Raw genomic sequence first — 20,463 nt, forward strand, 5'->3', positions numbered from 1 at the left:
GGGAGGGGTGGGAGAGCTCAGCTAACCTCATAGTCAAATTCAGAGGGTCAGGAAACCCTAGAAACCAGCCCAGGATTACACAAAATGGATCAGTTTTCATTGAAATAAATGGATATTATTTCCGATATTTTGGAATAAATTTTATTTATTTATAGTGCAGTAGGGAGACATCCTATCATCAAGCTGATTGGAAATTCAAGTTCAGCACCCAAAAATACATAGTTCTACCCACCTCCAATATTTTTATCATCAACCATGCTTATACAGTGCTGGAATGGTTAAAATTCTGGCCAAACAATGATATCAATTCAGGGAGTGATGGGAAAAATTAACTAAGGCCAGAATCGGATTCAGAGGGTCAAAGAACCCTAGAAAACATCCCAGATGAACCTGGATTGAATCAGTTCTCATTAAAATACATGATATACACTGTTTTTCAACACAGTACAAGCACTATCTCTTCAAGGAGTGATGGGAACAATTAGATAAGCTCAAAATCGAATTCAGGGGGTAGAAAAACCCTCAAAACCACCCCAGAATCATCTAAATTGACCAGGAACTGATGAAATACAAGTTACCGCTTATATGGGGTACCCGCCGGTGTAACACAATCATAACTGCTAGCACCAGGTTCAATTCCGGTCTAAGGAAAATTATAAGTATAAGCACCGTTACTACTATAACCTTATTGTAACTCTTTAATATGTTATATATATAAGTATATCTATTATATTTGTATGCATAGTGGACTTCGAAAAATTTCGGACTTGAAAAAATTTCGGACAAGTCTAATACTAATAAATGTAAGTAAGTAAAATTAGTTAGGTTCTACTTCAAAATATCATAGTAGAGTATACTATAGTATAGTAATAAAATAGTACACTATATACAATACAATATGGTGAAATGTCTTTTTCTATTTACCTACTAATGCCTACTAATTAGTACTAATAGAAGTATGTAAAATACAATATGGTGAAATGTCTTTTTTTATTTACCTACTAATGCCCACTAATTCGTACTAATTAGTATTAATTAGTACGAATTAATTTGATAACCTAGCGAATTCATACTAATTAGTACTAATTCATACTAATTGAATTAGTGCCAATTAGTATCGATTATTATTAATTAGTACTAATTCATACTAATTCATACTAATTAATAAATCTGGATTTTCCAGATGTTATTGGAAACGATGATCGTGATTTTATGGATCGGAGAAGAGACAGAGTAAGTAGATAGTTTGTTTTCCGACCATGGGAAAATTGTCGTACTTGACGGCTACTTGGAAGTTGAAACTGTCAATGACTCGGATCCAGCATCGACTGCAGATGATTAGGATAAATGTACCTTTTACTCTTGATTCCTCTATACTGTCTCTTGGCCTCGAGTCGTCAACGCCTCGGTCGATGCACGCGCAACATCGCGGTCCGGGTTTGAGGCGTCGAGCTGAAATTTCCCACCGTCTAGACGACTTTCAAACTTCACCTGCTACTCGTATGATCTCTTCATGACTGTAGTGTCTCAAGTCTAACGGTCTTTTTCTTCATAATCATCCGCGCCCGTCATGTCGAATCTATTCCACGTAAGTCCGAAAGGAATGAGAATGATATTTTTCGTGCGTGAAGTTCATACCCAGACTGAGACTTCTACCAACAGATGTTCGCTTAGTATGGAATCCAGGTCGTCACAATCCTCGTCGAAATGGATACATCGAGCAACTGAAAACTTTCACCTGCCCTACGCTTTCGATAAGCTGTACTATATCCGTCGCTCCGTTTCCTCAAACCCTTCCAACCTCACCTCTGTTCCGATATGAACTGCTTGGCATTGACCATGAAACCAGCAGCAAGTCACCCGAGGCAACGGAACGTTCTGTCTCGGAAACTTGGAATCCCAGTACCTGCCCAGCGCTCAGCGCTCAACCTTCGACAGCAGTGCGTTCGAACCACTACTCTCAACCTTCCCAGTATTTCGAGAAAAAAGGCACTCGGTCAATGAACAAGCTGAATATCGGTGGAGATCGACACGCGTTTCGACGTTCGATAGACGGCATACAGAGGGAATTATATACACCAAAAAGCGAAAATTGGCTTTCTATATATACTAACGCCCACAGTGAAGGGAGCTGATCTGTCAGCCAAATAGAACTATTTCATAATGTAACAGTCAAAGTCCCAGGTCATTCGAACCTACAATACTATATGTTTGTAAACAACCCTCCAATGCATGGCAATAAGTAGCAAGGCTAACCTAGAGTATCATAAAAACGCGAAACATGTGTAACCCGAAAATCCAAGCGATAATGCAAAAAAAAAAAAAAGAATACTGATTCTAAATACGAGAATGACTGGAATCGAAACAACCACGGGACAACGTCAAAACGGAATCAACTCTTCGAGTCCTTCCTACCCCTTGAAAGCCCCTTCATCAAAAGCCTCCTAGCACTAGCATAGTCCCCGTCTTCCTCCTCCTCGCTCGAATCTTGCCACATATCTCTCTCATAATCTCCGTTCCTTCCTTTTCTTCCCTGGTTACGGCTTGGGCCTTGTTTTAAATCCGGGTGTCGTTCATGGGTAGGGGTATCCTGATCCTCCGAGTTCTTACGAGTAGTAGTGCTCTCATCATACCACGAAAGCCCCTCTGGATCATCGTCAACAGCAGGCGGAGTGGGCGAAAACTGGGGTTTTAACGATACCCGGACGGATTTTCTTCTTCTTGGTTTTTCACCTCCTCCATCTTCACCTTGATGTATAGTGGACCCACTAGATGCAGAGATATCAGACGAGACTGTTAATCCATTTTGTTTCTGAGGCAGCGGCGGCGGGGGTGGGGAGAGGCGAGAAGAAGAATAGACCTGTGCAGGTGGAGGAGATAACGTTGGCGTAAAAGGAGCACCAACGGGAACGGGAACCTCACGTCCTGTTTCGTATGAAGATATTGAGTCCACATCTGAATCTCCATCCTCGTTGTTGATTTTGCCATTGATATTACTGTCAATCATCTGCCCAGACGGTATTCGAGGTGTAGACGCTTCCGGCTGTGCTGGAATCACAGCGGTGGCAGGTGGTGGCATGGGCGATGGCGCCCTACTGTTGCTGCCTGTCGGACTCTTGAGCGCACTTCTCAACGGTGCCACCGGTTTCCTTTCCGCACGGGAGACAGAACTCGATCTTGCTGGCTGTTGTTGTTGATGAGCAGCAGCAGCAGAAGTAGCAGTGCTAGTAACAGGCAACGACCTCACACTTCCATCCTCCTTCGCCATTGAAGGTGCTTTTGGTAGGAAAAGACTCGCGCTCGCACTTCCATTCGCCACCTTCTCCTTCGAAACGCATGAAATATCCACCACCCCTTCCAGATCCTTCGCACTCAGTTTCCTAGGCGCCTTCACTTCGATCAACGAAGCCGGTTTCACAGTTCCCCCAACACTTTTCGCTAAGCCACTCGTGTTACCCAAGCCTGAACCGGCACTCCAAGCCTCCCGATTCGCCTTTGCAACATCTTCTACTATCGACATCAAACTTGCACTTCCATTACTGAAAGTGACAGGGGAACTTGAGCGTCTCTGTGCCTTCGTCGCCGTCGACGTGGTCGCAGGCTGAGGGACGGTAGACAGAATACGAATATGTTCGGTGCTATTTGAGCTCTGATATTTTGGGGAGCTGCTAGGAGTGACAGTGGTGGTGGTACTCTGTGCCCTACTTCTCGTCGACGAACTCCTGGATAAGCCCCCACCGGCACCTTCCACAGGAACAATGGAGACATCGTCATGCACCGCTGCCCAAGAAGAAGGTAAAACCGGTGTCGACGAAGAGGCTTTCCCACCCAACCGGGTACCAATTCCAGCAGTAGTCTGTTTCTTCTTCTTCGTACTCGCCTTTTTCGCAGGCGCCTGCGGCTCTTGTCGCTTTTGACTATCCACCCACTCTTCAGCCCGAACCAACGAATCCTGTCTATCCCTTCTCCTTCCCCCCAAATCAACAATATTCTCACCATCATCATTGTCCTCTCGGAGTGCACCAGGATCCAAAGACGCACTTCGTCTCCTCTTCGCCTTCTTCTTCTTTTCTCGAGATTTTGACTCTTCCACGATGGGCAATGGCCCTTCACTACCCCCACCCTTCTTTTTCAACTTCTTCCCATTAACATTCACACTCCCATTCACCGGAGACACATCACTCATCGACATCACTCTACCCCTCACCGGCGTGGAGAAAGTCGATGACGGTGGAACAATAATGTCCTCCGAAACTCTCCTCACAGGACGAGCCGGTCTCCCAGGACTTCCAGAATCGATTTTATCCCCCCACCAACTCGTGTTCGTATTCGTGGTCTTCTTCCCACCAACACCAAAGAGAGGTTTCCTCCTTCCCCTCCCTCTTCCAACAGACCCCGACTCCGAATCTTGATCTTCATCTCTTCCAACGGAACTACCAGCACTACCCTCTCTAGGATGTCTGTGGAACAATCCACGTATACTCCCAAATATCCCTCCTCCCTTGTCCTTTTTCAGCGAGGAAGGAACCTCACGGCTAGATGCTGATAGACCACCACCCCGGTATCTAGGATTCTCAACAACTCTCACGGGCTCTTGCCCACCTTCGTCATCCGAAGAGGTCTCTGGACGAAGATCTTCTTCCGTAATCCGATGCGGTAAGGTATGTCGTTTCAACGGCGATGGGGGAACGGCAGCGGGAGATACCGTTCCTCCTTCACTCGCATCCACGGCCTCGAGATTGGAGTAGATATGAACGGGTGAAGAGACCGTTTGTGTTATAGTGCCAACTTGGGACGCGGACTGAGAAGGGGCGATAGAAGAAGTATGTGAAATCTCGGATTCTGGAGCTGGGGATTGAGATAGCGGCGATGCGGTGGGTGGTAGTGGCCTGATAGGTGTCGGTGTATGTATAACCGGAAGGTCTGGCATCGGGAATGGAAGCGGTTTCGATTCCGGTGAGGAGATGAACTGAGGTGCAGGTGAGGCGGAGTCGGGCGCTACATATGGGAGTCAGGAAAAATGGTTCGAAAAAATGATCATCAACTGACTGATATTTGGAAGCTGTCCACCGAGAAGGCGGACAGTCACGTCCTTTCCGATCTGTGCCCATCTACCGCCACATTCTGCCAACGCCCGAAATCGTGCTTGAAGTCCTTCCTGAACAGCAACAGACCGTTTATGATCGAGTTCTCGTTCCTTTATGGCGAGATGGGCCTCGCATGCTTGTAGTTCTGCTTGAGCTGCTTGTAGCTTCTTGTTTGGAGTGCTGAAGGTTGATTCCGGAGACCCTGGTAGATATGACATCGAAGTCGGGTCATCAAGGGTTGAAGACGACTGATGGCTGAACGACATAATGGAATCCCTGTTATTGTTAGAAGGAGGCTTCGACCTGGTTGAGGCCTTGAGCAGTCGCGTTACTCTAACGAATGAGAAAAAGGAGAGATGAGAATCTTGAAAAACTTGGGTAAACCAAAGCCAGCTCACAGAATCTCCCTATCCCGGATAATATTCCCAACTTCATCCTCCAGATCCTTCAAATCCGCCAAGTGCTGTCTCCATCTTTCAACCGCAGCCACGTATCCTCTCAAAGCGTCATCCACACTATGAAGCGAGCCTGCTATTGCTAAAATGAGTTGCGACGTAGGTGGTGGTGAAGATGCCGCGAACACTGTCAACGAGTTACATGATGCATGAGAAGAGTCAAGGAGAGCTGAGAGGTGTTTCGAGTAATCCTTTTCGTGAGAAATGAGATTGTTGAGGAGCCTGGTGTCGGAAGAACGATGGACCATTCGACAAGGATGGATGTAAGACTGGAAGAAAGGGGTCACAGACGGTCACATGTCAAACTTCGTGTGACGAAGGTCTGCGCTTCCAAATGACTTAGCCTTACGGTAGAGGTACAATAAACTATTCTCCTTTATATAACCAGAGCGGATACTATAAGGACTAGTCGGGTAGATCGGATGAACAGCCTGAGTGCATTCCGCTCGCTCTACTGAGCGTCCAGATCCATTTTACTTATAATTTGTGGGTCCGGGTTGCTCAAACATTCCATCTGCTCACTCGCATGAAAGCACATGTTTGGCTCCATCACTTCAAGTGCTTGACTTTGCCTACAGAAAAAAAGAAGAAAAATTTAGACGCTCATACACATCTGCCCCAGAGAGGCTCGAACTCTCGACCTTCCGATGTCAATTAGTCCATCCATTGTAGTAATAACAGTCGGACGCTGTAACCAACTCAGCCATGGGGCACTATAAATGGGTACCGGACATACATTACAAAGCCAAGCCAACAGAATTTCAACAGCAATTTCGAACCAACGCTACGCTACCTCAGCGCCACCCTTCCAACCCCGGAGCGCCCCTAATCACCTCAACATGTCTCTGAGACCTAGGCCTGAACCTAAGCGGGAAAGGGTTGGGGAACGGTACCAAATCCCCACAATAACTCTCCTCATTAGTCCAATCCACATTCGGCGCATCTTCATCCAACTCGAGATCAAAAGCCCACAGGATCCGAACAGCAGCGATGAATACCGAAGCCTCTGCAACGTAGTTGCCTGTACAGAATCTGCGACCCCAGCCGAACGTGTAGCTGTTTCATTTGTGCAGGCGGTAATGAATAGGGAAGATGAGGGGAAGGGAAAGTAAGTGCTCACATATCTCTATCCCTCTCAGGTCCAGCCCGGATACGAACAGGTTTATATTTCAACGGTTGGCCCTCCTTCTGCTCCTCCTCAACTGTCAACCACCGCTCGGGTATAAATTGTTCTGGATTTGAGAACCGGTTTTCGTCCATATGAAGAGCCCAGACGTTTCCGAACACCGTAGCACCTTTGGGGATGAGATATCCTCTGTATATCGTATCCTCAGCTGCAGCATGAGGAATAGCTAGATAGTTGAAAAGGCATAGTCAGATGAAGAAGAAAACATCCTGAAAGGGGAAGGAAAGAGGTAACGCACCCAGAGGTGTCATAGGCTTACACCTAAGAGACTCTTTAACACACGCAACCACATACGGCAACTGAGATTCATCCTCAAACGTGGGTAACCGATCTGAACCAACGACATTATCGAGCTCTTCTTGAGCCTATGTTGAAAAACGAATCAGTTCCAGACGAAGAGGGGAAAAAACACGTATTGAAATCACCTTCCTCAACGCCGGTCGATTCCCTAACATAATCAACAAAAACGTAAAAATCGTCGCGGACGTTGTGCCCAAACCAGCTTCCAAAATCGACGATGCAGCCATCGCCAACATCCTATCTCGCATCCATCCGTTTTCTGCGAGGCCCTTCCCAGGAAGCTCATACGTGCAAGAAGCGCCTCCACTTTGATTTCCTATATCAGCCCCAGCTTCAGCTCGGGCGACTAAGTAGTCTCCAACAATGTTCGGAGGTCTTGTGATGTTGTTCCGTAGATCGTTACGGACACCGTCCACATAGGACACGTAATGGTCAAAATGTCTGTGAAAATAATAACATGTCAAGCCGGGTAATGCATTTGGGATAGCCTGAGGATACGTTACTTTTGTTGCATTTTCTTAGCCTTGATCCGCCACGGTGACACGACATCTGGAAGCATGCGCAGGAAGGAAAACGTATCGGCTCTATGTACACCCATTTAGCCACGAGGGAAGAAAAGAGCAAAGAGAGTAAAACGTACAAAAAAGCTCCTGGCAACGAGATGGTAGTTATGTCTGCAACAGTGTCCCAGATAGCTGCTATCCCAGGATCATCCATGTTTTTGGCAGGTTCACCGTATATGATGTACCTTGCGACGCTAAGAGCCTTAAGTGAGAGTGAGAGAGAGAGAGATGAGTAAGGTAGTGGTAAGCCTAAATAAAGAACTGACGAATCTTTGAACGTGAGACATCCAACGAGGGTCGCCTCGTGCCACCAAGCCCTTCTTATTTTCACTATCGCATAACAAGTCGTATAGCAGAACAGTAGCTTCGAGTTCTTGCATTGGCCGATAAGCTCTGGACGCCGAGCTACTCAATGCTTGATGATGTACTTTATGCAATGTCTGGGGACATAGAAGGTTCATTCGAAGATTCCTTAAAATCCAAAAACACGAACCTTAAACTCCGCAGAATCGTTTTGAAGATATATAATCCTCTGCCCATCGCTCACAATATCCGCAGCTACGTATGGCGCAAGCCTGTCGGAGAAAAGCTTGTTCTTGTCGATAAACAGTTCTTCGACTACGTCTGGACTGTTCAGAACGACGATATGTTGTGGTCCGACTGTCAGATGAAGTATGGGGCCATATTCTTTGGCCCATTCAGAGAACTAAGGGTGAGGGGTAAAGCAAATGAGTGTTGGAGGCATATGAGATAACAAAAAAACGCACCTTGAGCCACTGTCTGGACCCTGGGATCTGGAAGATATTCCCTAAAAACGGCAACCCTTTCGGACCTGGTGGATATGGAGCCTTCAACTTAGAGGTGCGCAAGAGGAGGTAGCTCGCAACGATCGAAACAACGGCGACGAATAGTGTAATCATGAGTGCTGGCTGGAATTTCCAATGACACTGGGTAAATCAAAGTTCCCCCCATCCATCGGGTTTGACTTCTCTGTATATGTATGAGACCCGTGGCAAATGAGATTGAATTGAAGTATAGATGTATGGGAGGCTGAGATTGGGCGCGATAGGTGGAAGTAGTGTGATTGATGGAAATGTTATGAAGCTTCAGATGGAAAATTCTGGACGTCAATAGACGGTCAGATAAGATAAGATAAAACCGCGGCGTAGTATGTACTCGATTGCCATGAGCAAAACATCCTCCACTATCCGGAAGAAACTTGCAGAGATATGAATCATGATGAATTTTCTTTAGTCAGGAGGGGCGAAAGGCACAGTTGGTCTTACGCCCACCGGTTCGAAAAAGAGACCGTATGATAATGATTCTAATAGAAAATCCACCTCCTTCAACCTCAAAGCCGGTGCTGCCTCATAGCCCGCAAATCAAACCATCAGCGCTCTTGTGCATAACTTCTCACACTTTCGGCTGATTCTCGTATATGAGGCGATCTCTCACTCACGATCTTCTCTATGTTGTGACGCGGTCATTGCGTGAGAACGATTCACTTCCTCCATTGTACTTACTCGAATGCATTCGCCGCCATGTCCGCTTTGCCTCAAGTCGCATTCTCCAATTTCGGCGTCTCTGCCTGGGCCTTCCTTTTCCGGGCTCCATCAGAGAAAACCTACTTTACTAATTAGTACTAATTAGTAATAATTAGTAATAATCGGTACTAATCCAAAACTAATTTCCATTAATTGATACTAATCACTAATTGACACTAATTGATATTAATTGGTACTAATTGGGCAAAAAGTTATATGAGTTTTTCCATAAGTAATCACCCCAAATGGTAGAGAAAATCATACTTTATATACTAGTAGTAATTAGTAGTAATTAGTAGTAATTAGTAATAATTAGTAATAATTGGTACTAATCCAAAACTAATTTCCATTAATTGATACTAATCACTAATTGACACTAATTGGCACTAATTGGGCAAAAAGTTATATGAGTTTTTCCATAAGTAATCACCCAAAATGGTAGAGAAAATCATACTTTATATACTAATCACTAATTGGGGCAATTGGGGCAAAAGGTTTGCATAGGTTATTACACAGAATTACAGGGGTAAATTAGATTTATATTAGAAGACAGTGTAGTAAGTGTTTCTATCACTGAAGACATTTACAAAGAAAGCAGAACACTGGTCTAAAACAGTACTTGAAGTCCATTCTGATGGTACTACTAGGCCAAACTTGAGATGAAATTACTTATCCTCAGGTCTGCTCTCTGTAGAGTCGGTCACAGACCACAATATTGTCCAATTGCTTACATATTTTGGGAATCTACTCCCCCCTATATATTACTAACTACTGGTATAGTATCATTGGTGTGGAAATAATATCTGTATGCAGTGTATTATTTTTCGCTTTTTTAGCATTTTTTGCCTAGGGGGGTCAGCTGTCACTTTCAAGGTCCAAAAATTGGTAGGCAGGCCTTTACATATATCCAGAACATTCCCCCAAACTCCCTGTGATTCAATATTTGATTTGCCTTCTTTATTGAATATCTATTATTTCCAATATTTGGGCATAAAATATTTTCATTTATATTGTCACAGGGAAACATCCTATCATCAATCTGATTGTGAATTTGGATTCTGCACACAAAAACACATACTACCACCCATCTCACCCATTTCTATCATCTACCTTACTCAGACAGTGCTGGATTGGTCAGAAATTGAATCACACCAGGGTATCAATTCTGGGAGGGGTGGGAGAGCTCAGCTAACCTCATAGTTAAATTCAGAGGGTCAGGAAACCCTAGAAACCAGCCCAGGATTACACAAAATGGATCAGTTTTCATTGAAATAAATGGATATTATTTCCGATATATTGGAATAAATTTTATTTATTTATAGTGCAGTAGGGAGACATCCTATCATCAAGCTGATTGGAAATTCGAGTTCAGCACCCAAAAATGCATAGTTCTACCCACCTCTAATATTTTTATCATCAACCATGCTTATACAGTGCTGGAATGGTTAAAATTCTGGCCAAACAATGATATCAATTCAGGGAGTGATGGGAAAAATTAACTAAGGCCAGAATCGGATTCAGAGGGTCAAAGAACCCTAGAAAACATCCCAGATGAACCTGGATTGAATCAGTTCTCATTAAAATACATGATATACACTGTTTTTCAACACAGTACAAGCACTATCTCTTCAAGGAGTGATGGGAACAATTAGATAAGCTCAAAATCGAATTCAGGGGGTAGAAAAACCCTCAAAACCACCCCAGAATCATCTAAATTGACCAGGAACTGATGAAATACAAGTTACCGCTTATATGGGGTACCCGCCGGTGTAACACAATCATAACTGCTAGCACCAGGTTCAATTCCGGTCTAAGGAAAATTATAAGTATAAGCACCGTTACTACTATAACCTTATTGTAACTCTTTAATATGTTATATATATAAGTATATCTATTATATTTGTATGCATAGTGGACTTAGAAAAATTTCGGACTTGAAAAAATTTCGGACAAGTCTAATACTAATAAATGTAAGTAAGTAAGTAAAATTAGTTAGGTTCTACTTCAAAATATCATAGTAGAGTATACTATAGTATAGTAATAAAATAGTACACTATATACAATACAATATGGTGAAATGTCTTTTTCTATTTACCTACTAATGCCTACTAATTAGTACTAATAGAAGTATGTAAAATACAATATGGTGAAATGTCTTTTTTTATTTACCTACTAATGCCCACTAATTCGTACTAATTAATACTAATTAGCACGAATTAATTTGATAACCTAGCGAATTCATACTAATTAGTACTAATTCATACTAATTGAATTAGTGCCAATTAGTATCGATTATTATTAATTAGTACTAATTCATACTAATTCATACTAATTAATAAATCTGGATTTTCCAGATGTCTTAGTTATGCACCCTTCAACAAACGATACTCGTAGTCGGTGACCCCAAAAGTCTCAATTACAAGGAAAAAGTTTTGAGAGGAATGCTGGAGACAGTGCGACATTTCGAACTTTTTGTGAGTGGGTTTATATATTTCACAAGTGTCGGGCTCATTGAATTCAGTTTGGGCGTGGTTTCTTTTGCGCAGAAGGTCCAACCAGGTTAATGTAGTGGTGCTCATTTGACCTGCTAACATTCCCGGCGAAGAGCATCGAAAGATGAGGAAGACATTGAACAGACCATTTTCATGCGTTTCTCAACAAGGAAACCTTGGTTGAAGATTTCAGGACCTCTATAGCAATCAGTCCATCCAGGAAACTTCCCCCATGTATTATTCGAACTCACTGAGCGTGTGCACCTTTCCTGTTCACTGTTTGGATCAAATTCTTATTGTGGAAATATGGAAAGAACTCTATATTTTGTGTAGGCTTTACATCTGGTTTATATACTAGTAGTCCATGTATCTAGAATGTTCTTGTATGTACATCTGTTCTGAGGAAGATGAGTAAGTAGCTGAGTAAGAAAGTAGGAGAGAAATAACCGGAATATTCTAATAGTTGTGTTTGCGCTTGCCGGAGTTGCCGGTCAACTCCATTGATCTACAACAATTCTGATATAACCTCATTTTTTCTTAGCTTGTCCAGATGTGGATAAAAAATCTGAACTCCAGACCCATGGCATTTACGAGTGACGTTCATCGACTCACGGATGTCATCCCTATCAGTGACCGCATTAGCTGGCGATGTTTCTGACAGGATACCAACCTGCCGGAGTAGCGGATATCCTTTTGGGCTGTCTTGCTGGCAACTTACCCATCGGTCTGGTCGAGAAGGGACTGACATGCATGTGCAACTCGTTGAACGCACTTGGTGAGTGCATAGGTGTCATCGAATTACTTTTTTTCTTTTATATTTATGAGACTCTTACTTCCAACAACCAGATTACAAGCATCCTCTTCACAGGCGCTGAAACTACAGCGAATGTCACCACTGTACGATAACGGTTCTCAGATGCACCCACCGATACTAATGCTACGCAGAAAAGCCTCTCTGAGCTTGCCGAACGTCACCATCTGTTCCCAGAAATCTGTGTATGAACTTCGTGCACGGAAAGTAATACAGAGGCGCACCTTCCACTCAACTTCTACCGGCAAGAAGGTCAGACTTTGCCTTTGTTGTCTTCCCTAGTCGTTCGCCTTCTGATCTGCACCAAACCTATATGGAGTGTAGCCGAACTCCTCTTATCGTCGAATAATCGAAGTCTCCAAACAATTTATCGGGGCGATGATATTGGGGTCTCAGAAGCATGGTGGCCAACGGTTCGAAGGCAGTGTTGAAAGGTAAGTCAGCCATTGGATGACTAGCACTTACCATGCTCAAGACATTTCTATTAAACAGCCTTTGATGGCAGCTTTCGTATGTGGTCGTAGAGGTACTTGCAAAACGTGCAAGTGATCTCGTACTGGACTTCATCCGACGTGATTAAGGATGCCGGTTGTAGTTGATGCAAAAGCCGGTTGGTTGTGTGATGGTGGATGCTGAATAAGTGGTTCATGAGTTGGAGATTCTGGAGTTATCTATGGTAGGGGTTGTGTGAGATGCGCATATCCGGTTCGTGCTCCTTTCGGTTACCATTTACCCTCTGGCGTCACTAAACCATACTCACAGGACTCTACTGCAGCTCATGTACAACCCAGAACGTGATGGCGAGGACCACTTGAAGCTCCGATTTGTAGTCTCGTCACACTACTCGCGATTCACACCTCAACTATCCCTCTGTTCTCTTTTATACGGTCGCTGTTTCTACGCCCCGACTGCGGTTTTCAAGCAATTCGATCTCCAAGATAGGATGTTTGAACCTGGTAGATGCCTGAGATTTCCGCAACCATCCTTCTCCCACTTACCTGCTTCGCTTTTGTTTCTAGACTATGTTGAAAGCATGTCGAGTTTGATTTTTGCGAATCCGGCGTACTTCCAAGTGCACCGCCATTCGCTCTCATCGAGATGAGCCAAATGTGTATTGTGTGTTAGTGGGGATAGAGAGATGGGTGGCCGACCTTTGCGGTCTCTACTGCTTCCCTTGCAGATTAAGGCTGTTTCAGCGAACTCCGAGTGTGCCATGGATATTGACACGGAAGGCTGATGAATTTCCGGTTCAAGGAACATCTTATAGCCCATTCCACGAAGATGAGATATTTTGGTCCATGAGTTAACAGTTTGTAGAGGATGATGCATGGCAAAGTGCGAGAGTAGAGTCACGTACTTTTCTTCTTGCTTGAACCTCTCCGACAATTTCATGTCACCTTTCAGTACAAGTATAGTCACAAGGTCAATGGGGCATATAGTCGAGGTAACAATTGATTGATCCTTCTGATATCGGGATTGAATATTGAATACTGAATGGAGGACAGGAATTCCCTCGATCAGTCAATCTACGACCATGACTCAACGTTCCACAGCTTTAGCGTCGCCAATAATGACACCATCCTAGTCCCTATAGGCCGTCGATGTCCCACCTCCCTCAAATTCCCACTCAACATATATTAGACGGAGCCCACAATACTACGATGGGACAGGCAGTATTCAATAATGTTGGTCGAGATCTTAATCATAACTACTATGCTGCCAATCGTGAGTGATCTTGATTTTGGGGTATCAGTTGAACAGGAACCTCATGGTCTTTGTTTCAGCCCTTTGGGACGCGATTGCAGACATTGGAGCTTCCCACAACTCGGAGCAACAGGTTGAACGGGGTCGTTGTCTCCCTGGAACCCGTCAGGCAGTGCTTCAACTCATTCATAACTGGAGAACTTCGGAAGGCCAGCATTCACCAGTATGCTGGCTTTCTGGTGCTGCAGGGGTCGGAAAGTCCGCTATCGCACTGACTGTCGCCGAAGAATGCGAGAAAGATGGGCTTGTCGCTTCGTTCTTCTTTTTTAGGACTGATCCAAAGCGCAACAACCCCTCCTCTCTCATTCTATCCATTGCACATGGCCTCGTCGTGACAAGGCCAGATTTGAAGCCTCTTGTCGACCAGAAAATTACTGCAGATCCCAGTATCCTGAAAGCCAGGTTGGAAAAACAATACGAGGAACTTGTTTTGGAGCATGTTTTGCTCCCCTGCTCTCACAAAAGCCCCGACTTGATCATTATTGATGGCCTTGATGAATGTAGCGATGCTGCTACACAGGGGTGCGTGCTCTCCATTATATTCTCTACCTACCGTGAACCGTTATATTACCCTCTGCGGTTTTTGGTATGCAGCCGTCCCGAATCCTGGATCAAAGAGGAATTCAGTCAGTTCCATCGACTAACGAAACATATTCAACTGGACGATTCTTTCCTTCCTAGATACAACATTGAACTCTACCTCGATAAAGGGCGAAGTATACCACTCAAGAGTCAACCTAATATCAGAGCTACGGGAGTAGCACCAACACCAAATCAACCCAAAAACTAGTAAACCTCCGTGTAAAGTCTATCAATAACTCTACACACCAGGAAAGATTGCAAGGGTGGACTGCTTGGCAAAGGTTACGCACAAGATCACAGTCTCAGTATCGTATGAAGTTCTTATGAAATCAATGTGTAACTGCAAGTAAAAACACCACAGCTACGGGATTCTAAGGTTTGTAGGGGCTCTGTTTATTGTCCAGTGGACTAAGTGGGACTATGAATTTCGTCTACGGTAAGACTAATTCAAACGATTGGAGACTATTGCCCTCGACGGACACGAAAACTAAGTCCTCGGCGAACACGAACGCTAAGACCCTCGACGGATCACGAAACAGTAATCAAGACCTCGGCGGCCTACGGACGGATAGTTCTCTAGTTTTGACCTTGACGGTCTCGTATAGTTCAAATCAAATCTTATCGTTTCACTGCACAAAGACAGGGCAAATCTCTCTATTGGGTGTCAAGAGCAGTTACTCACGGGCAACCCACTCAGGACTTTCCTACGCACGGGTAGTACTTCTTTTATCTACGGATACATGAGCTGTTTTTATACTACTTCTACGCTAGCTTTGTAATCGTATCTCTACCTGTTTCATCTCTAAAAATAATGCATCGTAGCTACGAATCCATGTGGAAGCTTATCGCTAGGGACTGCTACATGTGCAGAATCTTGTCTACGGAGCTTTTCCGTATTCGAATCATATGTTTTGGACCAATCTGGACCGATCTTCATTTTTGTTTCAGCATGTAGAATGGACCTACATAGGCGTACCATATGGTACTTCCTGCCTATGGACCTTATCCTGCATTTCGACGTTATCAAATCATATGGACTTTGTGTGTCCAAGTAGTTCCAGCATATGGATCCAGAGTTCCGAATCGCCATAGCACATGAACAGCGTGGACTCCGAGATCCGTTGTTCATTCCTGCCTGGTTCCTAGGTACTCTATCTGTGATCTGGGATCTGTATCATGTCTTTTTGTCTTTTCCTCAGATCGGGACTCGATCTATGGTCATATCACATTTCTCCTAGTCGGTGTGGTCCAATGTCCAATTTCTTGTCAACTAAATCCCCCGTAGAAATAGGTACTCCTAGTATGAAGGTCTTTTGACTTTGTTAAGTTCTGCTACGAACGGTTCTGTGAAGACTACAAGTCTTCTAATAGTACAATCCCTTGATATGCCAGTGCATAGTAGAATGTAGAGAGTAGAACTCGGTGAATTACCGCTTAAGTCCTCTGCTCATAGTGTTCTACAGGTTTCGAACGGTCATACAGTTTTCTGACACGATCTACGGCTCTCTCTAACTGGTCTAGCTGCGCCCACGGCACATCCTACTAGCGGCACTAGCTTTAACTAGCAATTCGGGCTCACTCTAGTTCTTAATACAATAAATATCGCTCCGTAGCACTGTTTAAAGTGCAAAAAGAACCTTGTAGCATAGTCAACTAAGTCGCATTATCGATAAGGAATTTCGGAAGATCCGGAGGAATCGAAAATATTCACAGGTTGAATTCCCAAACCCTTGGCCGTCTCCAGAAGACATTCAGCTGCTGGTTAACAAAGCTAATGACCAATTCATCCTTGTATCGACTGCCATTAAATTTGTCAAGACCGAGTATACGATTCCAACCGATCAGCTTTGTATCGTTGTCGATACTTTATCCAATCGAATATCTGATTCGTCGACCCACGCCCCGTTTGATGATCTTGACCAACTCTACTACATGGTGTTGTGCTCCAACCCTGACCGAAATAAGCGTCTGCTTCCCATTCTTGCGATAATCCTCATAGCACCTTAGACCTCCCTGGCATTCATTGAACTCCTTCTTGGACTCTCTCCTGGTATGGTTGCCATGGCATCGCGCGGAATGCACTCAGTGCTCGACATTCGTGGCCGGGAAGATAACATCCACATCTTTCATACATCTTTCACCGATTTCCTCCGTGATCAGAAGCGTTCGAGGCAATTTTTTATCAACCAGTGGTGGTGGGATGACTATCTGGCCTGCCAGTGGACAAGAATCCTTACCAAGTGGTCACGCAATGATGATTCTCAGCTGCCGAGAAACGATCTGAAATTGACGTCGACTCTTGTACACGAATGGAGCAATTTTTGCCTCAGCCGCCCAGGTCGCCAGATAAGCAGCGAACTGAAGTTGGAACTGGATGCTTTCTACCGCACAGCTATGACCACCGCCTCCTCGGAGTTGGGTAGCTCGGACATGCTCCTTCACATACTTGCTGCAATTATCCTGCTTCCAACTGATGGTCCACGCTCTCCTAACTTCATTCAGCTATTATTCAGAGAATTTGGATTTCAGATACACAATTTAGCTCACAGATTGCAAACCATGCGCAACATTATCTGGATGGAACCTCTTGAACATGTTGATCTATTTGATCGAGATATTTGCCTATCCCATTCCACATATTCCACATTTACGGATTTCGTTTTTGATCAGTCTTGCTCAAACACATTCTTCATCGACAAGGACTATCATAGCAACTTTCTTGCCCATAGATGCCTCTGCCTTCTTCAGTCAGACGAGGATCGTCAAAATTCCATTTTGTACAGAAATTGGGCTCGCATCTGCTCTGTCGTCGACAATCCTAGTCAGGAGTTGTTGTCCCAACTTTCTAATGTGGAGCTAGGTGATCTAATCGAAGTCGACTCAGAGGATCCATACAATTATTGGTCCCGTTGGATCTGCAATTTCCATATCACAGTCCGCTGTAACTTCGAAACTATCTCATCCTGGCTAAAATCTCAAGTAAGTCTGACTATACACTCCATAAGCAAAATGTGACTCATTATTGATCAACCTTGCTTTTAGGCTTCGGATGGCATAGCTCTTCCTACTAATCTTATTGACCACTTTGATAGGATTTACGAAAAAGGTCTTCACATTCGAAGCAGGAGTGATCTCGATCCAGCGGTCCGCGATTACATGCTGATCATCCTCTCGATCGCCATTTGGAAGTGGTCTTCTTCACCATGGTATCCAAACTATTCAACTGCGATAACGCATTTATGCCGCAACATGAATTTAAGTATTGGCCTGGACTATACCAGGAGTGAATTGCGCTCAATCGCATTCAAGTTTTGCAGATGTTCGACGGGGTCCGGCTCTTTCGATTCCGAATGCATACTGTCTCCGATTGTGGGTGCAACAGATCTGTACCACGTGAATATCCAGGCTGGTTGTGCGCAAATCTTGAAAGCGCTTCAAACTGATTTGCAGTCAACATCGTCACTTTATCATGTTACTCATGATCTAGTATTGGGAGTTCTAACGACATTGACACAATGTACTCCCCGGCTTGAACTCCTTCCCTTCTGTCAAATAGTTTTGGATGTCATTGGTAGGATACAAGGTCATATTTGGCGATTGCAGGAGCACTTAGACGAGCTGAGTTCATGGCTTGAGGTGTGTCACCGTCCTCCATTTGTTGAATAGTGCATTAACAGACCGTGGCATCTTCAGTCCTTCCCTACCGATTACGCCAATGAAACTGAAACCTTGAAGAAGTATATCAAAGATCTCGTGTTAGAACGTCAAAACTTGTCAAGCCTCTATACTAGTGTTAGTACATTATAGACTTCATCTGTGGACCGTACCAAGACCGTACGACAGGACATGCAGATATGCTATGCTTGAGGCTGAGGATTGAAATTTGAAAGGTCAACAGAGGGAAGGGAATTCAACAGCTGAGTTATTAGAGAGGACTCAGAGGAGTCAAGGTAGTGCTATAAAAGACAAGAGGGCACCAAATTGACGCGTCGGCTGGACATAAACTTGACTGGCGTTGTGAATATATTTATGAAGGTAAGTATGAGTGCAATTCCCAGTCATGTAGCACCTGATAATCCCGTAACATGTATCCTGTACAATACAACCGAGCCCTGGGTGGTCGCATTGTGTAGGATACCAGAAGGTCAATTACTGTGCACCGCAATATCTTCGCAATATTTCCTGTGGACTTACAGTGTTATCTCTGCCCTCCGGGTATTTTCCCGCCTGCCTCTGCCGTTCTCCCATCAATCTGTCGGTAGGTATATCCGTAAATGACATACCGTGTGATCTCTCCCCTTGGGTATTTTCCCGCCCGCCTCTGCCGCCCTCCCATCAATCCATCGGGATATCCCATATCAGGCACAGACAGATGAGATAAGATTACTGTTGTATATGTATATGGGCGTATTCCACAGTAAACCAGCATAATGTACACTACTCCTGCATCAATCTAACGACCCCCTCAAAGCGCCTTTCCAGCTCCTCTTCGTCCTCCCCATCCTCCTCCCCACCCTGTTCATCAAGCTCCTTCTCCATCTCACGCTCCCCATTGCTCAGATCATTGTCGTCATTCCCGTCGCTATTCGTGTTGCTAGTCATGTCGCGAACGTATGAGAGGGCACCGTAACCGGGAAGTAGCGTTCCGGTGAATCCAGGAAGCTGCTGGATCTTGCGGAGGTCCTTCCAGTGCTTTGCATTGTATCTTCCGCGGCGATCTCTGTACACAGCGATTTGATGGGCGAGAGCAGGGTTCGTTAGGCGGTGTTCCTCAAGTTTGCACGTGAGATATAGGCCTTCGTCCTCCATATACGTTGCGAGTCGTCGGATTTCAATGTTTAGCCGTTCGATCTCCTCTTGAGCTCGGCAGATCTTGAAGTACCGATCCATTGCAGCGCGTGCGGCTGGCTTCGCCCAAGGCTTCTCTCGGACGTCCTGTCGAGTATCGCGAAGTAGATCAAAATCAGCGAGAAAGGTGTATTCGACGACCTCGTCCCAGTCGAGTGCAGGGCGTGGCGGTACTAGTTCTTGGGCAGCAGAGTTGTATTCATCAAGTGCTGTGCGTATGGCCTGCGAGCGGGACTTGAGGGCATGACTTATGTGCTTTCGTAGTTTGTACCCTTATCCAAAATCAGGATCCAATGCCATAGGCGAGGTATAGGGACACGCACCTGTTTGAGACATATTCATCCTAGTGAGCTCAAACAGCCTAGCAACCACCAGTCCCTCTAGGCGATCCAAAGCTCTCTGGAATCTTGACATGAAGACCATCTGCTTTGCCTTATTCCATTCCTCACACCCCGGTTTTCAGCGGGTGCTGACATTGAGTTTGAGTTCAAGAGCTTGGATCTGACTCTTGAGGTCATCTCGCGATTCTAGGGCATGTCGTCGTTGAGTCTCGAACTTGCGAGTGTTATCACGCTGGCCACTTTCGACGGTAGCTGGTGTTGAGATCATCCACGACCGAGTGGCTACTGATAGTTTTTCTCTGAGCGACAGACAGGGTCAGTGGTGTTTGAGAAGCAGACAGGGTTACTTACTCAGCAGCTTTCAGATCGACAAGCTTTCGGTAGTACTCCATTTGAAGAGTTTCCTCCAAAGGTTCCTTGATGAGGGAAGAAAGATAGGATCGCTCTTCTTCAAGCCATTTTGAAAACTCCGAGGTAGACTTCACTCCAA

At 44.7% G+C, this 20,463-nt stretch overlaps 4 protein-coding genes and 1 non-coding gene across 5 annotated transcripts; 2 read left to right on the top strand and 3 right to left on the bottom strand.

The window, feature by feature from the left end:
* Nucleotides 1-2,392: 2,392 nt before the first annotated feature.
* Nucleotides 2,393-5,887, bottom strand: E1B28_003036 (uncharacterized protein; the record flags this gene model as incomplete). Its single annotated transcript, XM_043159991.1, has 3 exons — nt 5,486-5,887; nt 5,050-5,420; nt 2,393-4,998 (listed from the first exon to the last, which is right to left on the bottom strand). The coding sequence occupies exons 1-3, from the start codon at nt 5,788-5,790 to the stop codon at nt 2,393-2,395; spliced, it is 3,282 nt and encodes a 1,093-aa protein (XP_043001946.1). The 5' UTR covers nt 5,791-5,887.
* A 268-nt stretch (nt 5,888-6,155) lies between these two features.
* Nucleotides 6,156-6,255, bottom strand: E1B28_003037. The gene has a single exon. It is a non-coding gene; the product is annotated as a tRNA-Asn (tRNA).
* Nucleotides 6,256-6,266: 11 nt separating this feature from the next.
* On the bottom strand, nt 6,267-8,689 carry E1B28_003038 (uncharacterized protein). Its single transcript, XM_043159992.1, has 9 exons — nt 8,359-8,689; nt 8,085-8,297; nt 7,858-8,031; nt 7,669-7,793; nt 7,532-7,612; nt 7,154-7,469; nt 6,967-7,093; nt 6,663-6,894; nt 6,267-6,598 (listed from the first exon to the last, which is right to left on the bottom strand). Exons 1-9 carry the CDS (start codon nt 8,509-8,511, stop codon nt 6,337-6,339), a joined length of 1,683 nt encoding a protein of 560 aa, XP_043001947.1. The 5' UTR covers nt 8,512-8,689; the 3' UTR covers nt 6,267-6,336.
* Nucleotides 8,690-14,099: 5,410 nt separating this feature from the next.
* E1B28_003039 (uncharacterized protein) lies at nt 14,100-14,992 on the top strand (the record flags this gene model as incomplete). Its single annotated transcript, XM_043159993.1, has 3 exons — nt 14,100-14,163; nt 14,223-14,724; nt 14,797-14,992. The coding sequence occupies 3 exons, from the start codon at nt 14,100-14,102 to the stop codon at nt 14,990-14,992; spliced, it is 762 nt and encodes a 253-aa protein (XP_043001948.1).
* A 2,186-nt stretch (nt 14,993-17,178) lies between these two features.
* On the top strand, nt 17,179-18,591 carry E1B28_003040 (uncharacterized protein; the record flags this gene model as incomplete). Its single annotated transcript, XM_043159994.1, has 3 exons — nt 17,179-17,763; nt 17,827-18,420; nt 18,478-18,591. 3 exons carry the CDS (start codon nt 17,179-17,181, stop codon nt 18,589-18,591), a joined length of 1,293 nt encoding a protein of 430 aa, XP_043001949.1.
* Between the last annotated feature and the right edge of the window lie 1,872 nt (nt 18,592-20,463).

This window comes from Marasmius oreades, chromosome 11 (genome assembly GCF_018924745.1).
Source record: "Marasmius oreades isolate 03SP1 chromosome 11, whole genome shotgun sequence".
NCBI lineage: Eukaryota > Fungi > Basidiomycota > Agaricomycetes > Agaricales > Marasmiaceae > Marasmius > Marasmius oreades.